The sequence below is a fragment of the Chinchilla lanigera genome, unplaced genomic scaffold, assembly GCF_000276665.1.
Source record: "Chinchilla lanigera isolate Chin_1 unplaced genomic scaffold, ChiLan1.0 scaffold00084, whole genome shotgun sequence".
Taxonomy (NCBI): Eukaryota; Metazoa; Chordata; class Mammalia; order Rodentia; family Chinchillidae; genus Chinchilla; species Chinchilla lanigera.
The window spans coordinates 4,111,633-4,118,012 of NW_004955485.1; the positions used below are offsets into that span (position 1 = coordinate 4,111,633).

Consider the following 6,380-nt stretch of genomic DNA (forward strand, 5'->3'; position numbering starts at 1 on the left):
TGTTAAGTTTCTTAATATATTGTGGTTTAATCTGAGAGCAAGAGAGATGGATGTGAGAGATTTGTAAGAAGGGGATTCTGAGAGTTTTGTTAAAATTATAGCTCAGCTTTGAAACTTTTAAGTTGCACAAAGAACATGAACTTTTAAATTGAGTCTTCATGCATTTCTCTTTTATTTTCATCCTTGACTTGTGGTATGTTATCTTGGAGCAAGGGTAGGTAGCTGTCCAGGAACTTATGATAGAAGCAGCACAAGAGCATAGCAGGGCTCGTCTCCCAGGAGAGCCCATGGTGATAGATTGTTTGATCTTTCCTAGGCAGAATTCTTTCACCTGACCAGCCCTCTACCCCTTACCCTAATAGTGAAAGGGGCTGTAGTAGCCCTTTAGAGGTAATAATGCACAGCAAAGTGCCCGTTAACTCCAATGAGCTATATCCATGTTAGTAGTTATTACTATTTTCAGCTGCTCGGAGATTAACGACTGTGGTAATTGCCCGGAACCATATGTCTGTGTGGGTATACACATTTAAATGTTTCTTGCTCTTGATTTGGCTTAGCTCGTCTTTTCCTAAAAAAGATAAGGACATACATCAGTGAATGATGTCTTAGATGAGAACTGGATGAAGTTTGTGTGTAAACAGAAAACTGAATGTTATTAAAATTACCCTTGATAATCTCTTAGGAAAGTTCCTGAGGCAAATGGACAAATTGCCTCAGTAAACAAAGTAGAGTTCCCTCCTACTCCAGACTACTAAAATAAATTGTGATTTCTTTGGCCAAAAATGAAGTAGTTAGCTTGCAAGGTCTGCACCATTAAAAACAAAACTCCTCAATGCAGTGAGATAAACCTTGCCCAAGACTGAATGCCATTTGCTGCGGAATCGAGGCTGGACTCTAGTTTTCTGACACCCAAGCTGGTGATTATAAACTTTTAAGCCTTTGACAGTAACTGAATCACTTCTCTTGTTAAAACATAACATCACCATCCCTCCCCCAACATTTAATATACTATCAGCAACGCTGAGTGGAAACCCCTTTGACCTAATAAGTCCCAGAAATGGAAGTGTGAAATCAAAGCAGCTTGTACGAACCCACTGCAGATGGTTCAGGAGAGACTTGGCATTGCTGAGTCACAGCCCTCACACCGGTCACTGCTGACATTTGACCCCGGTGGCATCCAGCCAGTGTGGAAGGAAAAGTTCTACTTTGAACCTGAGGCAGCTTGTGTTCCCCTCCCTCTGCTCTCCCAGAGGACCGTGTTCCAGGATCCAGCCTCAGCTGAGCTCTGAGGGTAGAATGCGGTAATTAATTTAGCTTGTTCCCACAAAACGAGAGCCTGCATAGCAAAAGAGCGGATTACTTGGTCCAGGTGGGTGTTTAGTATATAAAGCAATGCGAGGCTTCATCACAATGCCATTACACCTTCGAAGAGAAGCCCGGCTTAGGGGGCGGGATCTGCAGCAGAGGGGCAGCTATGTCATGGTCTTCTGTCAGGTCCAGGGCCGCTGCCACTGAGAAGAAACAAAAAACCTTCCTGCCAACCAAAGGAATCCAGACCGCTGAGCATTTTCATGCTTGAATTTTATTTAATCATCTGCTCCCATTGTGTCCAGTTCTTGAAAGATCACAGCACCCGCAAGCTGTGTGTAAAAAAGAATTAATAGCACAATGGTAAAGAATGGACAAGGAAGGAGATAGGTAAGTTTTAACATGTGGTTGCCATTGCAAAGCACATAGTCCTCTAGTCAAAGAGATATAGTGACAGTCTTCCTGCCTTAACTTACTTGGAGCTCATTCTGAGCCACTCAAGTGAGATAAATGAGGCAATACATATGAAAGTGCTGTGAGCATTTTGGAGGACAGATACTCTATAAAAGCAAGGTAATATTATTATTAGTATGGATCCAGCTGTCTTCGCAGTGGAAGATCAATGTATTCCAGGACGCAGGTGGTGTGAAGGCTGTTTGATCTGTGACAGAAGACCCAGATTTGGACCTGGGTTTGTCGCTAACTTGAGTTGCAGCCTCGGACAGCTGCTTTATCTATTTTTCTTTGCCTCCTTTTAAAAATAAGGACCTTAAATGCAAAATAATATTTTCTCAGATGTATTAGAATAACATGTCCTGACTGATCTATCCCAGAAAAATTTCATCCTATGATCAAACAAGTTAAAAAAAAATGAACTCCATTCTGTGTCCTCTGCCTGGAGACTAATTCATCGGGGTGTGGGAGAGTCGTGACTGTCCTATCGGCCAGAGAAATCTCTGATTCAGCATTAATTAAAACATTTCCCCCAAACAGTCCTTGCTCCCTATTTTTAGTCTGTTAAAATCCAACAATGCCAGTGCCTTACCCAACAAGTTGTTTCCAGTGCTTCAATAGAAGAGCTACAAGATTGTATCTTGGTCTAAAATTATGTGATTCAGTCAAAGAGAAAAGTAATATTTTCATGATACAAGAAGAGGATTTAGGCAAGAAGGATAAAGAAAGGTGGCATTTAAAATGTCAAATTTGTCCATTCAAGTATTTAAGACCAACATCATTTCTAAAGGTCTGTTCAGTGTAATTAGATTATATGAAGAGAAGGAAATCATTTTAATCTGTTTTTCAGTGACTAGTTCTCTGAGTAATCTAGATCAAAATACTTAACGTATCTGAGCTTTTAGTTACGAATCTACAAAATAAATATCATGCATGGTGAGTTAGAACAGATAACCTAAGCCAATATAGGATTATTTAATCGGACATCTTCTGTGAGGATCTCAGAAGTTCACCAGTGCAGAAATTCAGCCTGAAGGCACAGAGGTGGCAAGTAGCTATATGCTGTTGCCAGCTTAATTTTGAGAGTTTAACTTGACCTGGGTGATTGCATAGCATTCTACAGGAGGGAAGCATGAGTTAAGATTGCTTGCTTGATAACTCTAAATGCTAGGGTAGAAGTTTCTGTCTTTACCCATGGTAAGTGGAGAGCCTTGAAGGTTTACATATCCATGGGGGAAGAAATGGCTCTGGGGCTCATTTCCACAGCTAATTCCCTCCATTAAGAAAGAAGACATTTGAAAGAGCCATGCTTTGTTGAGTATATTAGTGAGGACTCTAACATTTACGACACAGAGAAGCCAAATCCACCTTGCTTAATCAATAAAGGGGATAGAAAGGCTTTCTTCACTGAAAATTGCTAGCAAGTATGGAGCAAGTGCTAAGTGCCAGACAACTAGTTGTTGAACACTTAATAAATGGTTTTATTTTCACCAGTCTGAGACGGGTACTCTATTGTACCTCTTTTGCAGGTAGAAATTCCAGACATACAATTTGTTCACATGTCTAAATTAGAGTCAGGAACTGAACTCCTGTTAAAATGAGAAATTTTGATTAGAAGTTAGGGAGAATTCTCCGGCACCAGAATTGTTGCCAAGTAAGATCGTCAGATCTCCTGAAGCCTCATCCAGGATAGAGCAAGGTCTATTTGTGAAAATTTGAGTGGTTGGTGAGTCACCCAGAGGCCGAGAATCTTTGTCTGTGTTTGTGATCTTGTGCAACTCTTCTGACCTTTTTTTCTGCTTTGTTTTGGTTTTTGATTCCTGCTATTGTAGTGTGTCTACTGCTTTGACTAAAGGATAAAATACCTCTGGGGGTATATGAAGGGGCCTCCCCAAGAGGAGGCAGCAAGGCTAAGCTGTGCCAGCCTCTGCCTCTCTAGGGTTCTGAGTGGAGGAGGAAGAATGTGGAATTCCCATCCAAGGAACTTCCGTCTGCTGCCTCCATGGGTCCTTAAAGTTTCCTGCAGGACCTCTCAGGCTAAAGGTTTTGGTTATCAGCTTAAATACTAATTGACATGGATTAGTACCACGGGGGTCTCTGATGAAATTTTTCCTCCTGAGAGGGTTGCTGGGAGTTGTGAACTTGAGGGCAGGGCTTCTCAAACTTCCATGTGCAGACTGTTCTTCTAGGAATTTTCTTCCCTTAGATGGGAACAGAGGTTCTGGGGTCAACTTGCCGGTGACCCCTGGGCTGCTGCTTCATGGACCACAATGACAGATGGAATATTTGTCTGCTTTCTCTTTGTCTCTGAAGACTTTTCTCATATTTGCTTCATGTAAGCCTTTTGAGCATGTGCCATGTTTGAGCTTGGCAAATATATCAGAATGATTAGTTCTGCAAAATCATGCATATTTAGGAAAATGTTCTCTCAATTATCTAAGAGGGCAGCTAGAGTATAACTAAGCTGCTAAACATCCTTCTATCATATTTTCTCATGACCTTACTGGCTCACCCCACAAATGACAAAGGAAATGTGTGATTGAAAGGTACCTAATTATTCTTGGTCACATATGCAGAAGGAAGCCGCCTGTCCTTCATGAGAGTGCCGGTCCCCACTCGATGCTGCACTCTGGGACCCGTGTAAAAAGTCTTCTTCCCTCTCCACTTCCTTGTTTTCCCGAAGGACATGCACGTTATCAGCACAGACGAGAACCAGGTCTTTGCAGCTGTGCAAGAGTGGAACCAAAACGACACTTACAACCTCTATATCTCGGACACCCGCGGTGTGTATTTCACCCTGGCCTTGGAGAACGTCCAGAGCAGCAGAGGCCCCGAGGGCAACGTCATGATCGACCTCTACGAGGTATGTCACCAGGCTTATTTGGCCCTGAGCCACAGCAGCACCGGGACTGGCCAACAAGGGTCCAGTCAGTGACTGATCGCTTTAATACCAGTTCCCTCTGTGGCCTCATTCCTCTTGGGAGGTGGAGGGATTTCTAAAGTATTTTTATGACTTGATTTACAATCCACAAAGCTCTCCAGGATTCTTCTTTGCCCTGGGGGTAGGAAGCCCCAGGAACTTGCAGAGTATCTGGGGACACAGTTAAATAGAATTTGCATAGTAGCCATCTTCCTGTGATATTTCAAAGTAGCTTTGAGAAGAGAGGGGGTGTCTTTAAAGTGGCAGGGGCAACTCTTGTCTCTGGAGAAGGAGTGAAGGAGATAGGGTTACCCTCGCCTGGCATCAAAACATGTCCTTTGGCTTTGAATCCCTTTCTGGCCTCCTTTGGTGAATGACCTTCTTCTCCCTGGGCCATGGTGCAAGGTAAGATCATTAGGTTCTTTTTTCTGAAATTTGGAAAAATTAGTTAACAAGCACCAACAAAAGCAGAGCTTACCAGACTTCCTTAAGAGAACTGTGGCCCTTTGTTTCCCAAAGTAACCAAAACTCAAAGCGTGCAAGTTGGACCAGTCAGCCTTCATGGCAAGTACCAAGTACCAAGGATTTAATTGCTTTTAAAGCACAGAGAAGTACAAAGAAAGACACTATTTAGGGGAGGATTTTAACCACGTTTCAGTCTTACATTGTACTTGAAGGATTTATAATGGGGAATGATGAGCCATTTACAAATACCTTCAGGATTTGCAAAGTGCAGTCATGTACCTATATTCTATTTGAAAAAAATAATAAAATAGATTAAAATAGCTATAGTCATAATGACAGTATGCTTTGACTGAGGATGAATTCAAGGAGTCAAATGGCTGTTTGTATAACAAGAAGTAATGGAGCTGTATTCAGTATGAAAGAAATCAATTTTCCTTATTAAATTTGAGCCAATCATTGTAATTCCTCAGTGTTTTCTATCTTGTTTCTCTTTTATGCATTTGTGGCCATGTTCTTCTAATATCTAAACTTCTGTCTATGTGTCAAGGCATATTAACAAATCACAGGCCAATCCAGAACCCAAGTGGTTTTTAATAAGATGGTGACAGAATAGCATAGAGCATGGTTTGTGTGTATATACTTAGAAAAATACACTGAAAGCTATTTTTATGCTTTCCCAGGTTGTCTTCGCAGTCTCTCCTGCTCATGTTCCAGATAAATATAGCTTCATACATCTCAGCTTCAAGCTGAACATGTATTCTGGAAAATACTTACATATTCTGATGATTCAGTTTAAAATTCATTTTGGATAAAATTAGGGTATAGATATTTCAATTCAAATTGCCTGAGATTATATCCTCTCCATGCCATTTGTGTATGTTCTTGACACAGATCTTTACCTTCTGAGCCACTGTCTCTTTAGTTAAAATATGGACATAAAAGCAGTAGGATAGGATTTCTCTGAGGATAAAGTGAGTTAATCCTTCCAAAACATTGAGAACAATGCCTGAAATGAAACAACAGTGCTCAACAAATTATGGATAGAGAATTAACATTACGCGCAATGCATCTAAACATGAATATAATATTCTACTCATGTGTCCTTAAAAATCTACCCACATTATTTAAACTTTCAGTACACGTCCTTTGAGTTCTTATTTCTTGAACATTTCAGGTAGCATGCCACATGACATTCTTTAACACCACCTGCTTATTTCTTTTTTTTTTTTTTTTG

General features: G+C 41.0%; 1 protein-coding gene across 1 annotated transcript in view; it reads left to right on the plus strand.

Moving 5' to 3' along the window:
- Positions 1-6,380, plus strand: part of Sorcs1 (sortilin-related VPS10 domain containing receptor 1) — a gene marked incomplete at its 5' end in the record, with an annotated part of 503,138 nt that overhangs the window by 392,627 nt on the left and 104,131 nt on the right. The window contains 1 exon segment of the mRNA XM_013504127.1: positions 4,445-4,624. Coding sequence (XP_013359581.1) covers positions 4,445-4,624 — 180 coding nt within the window.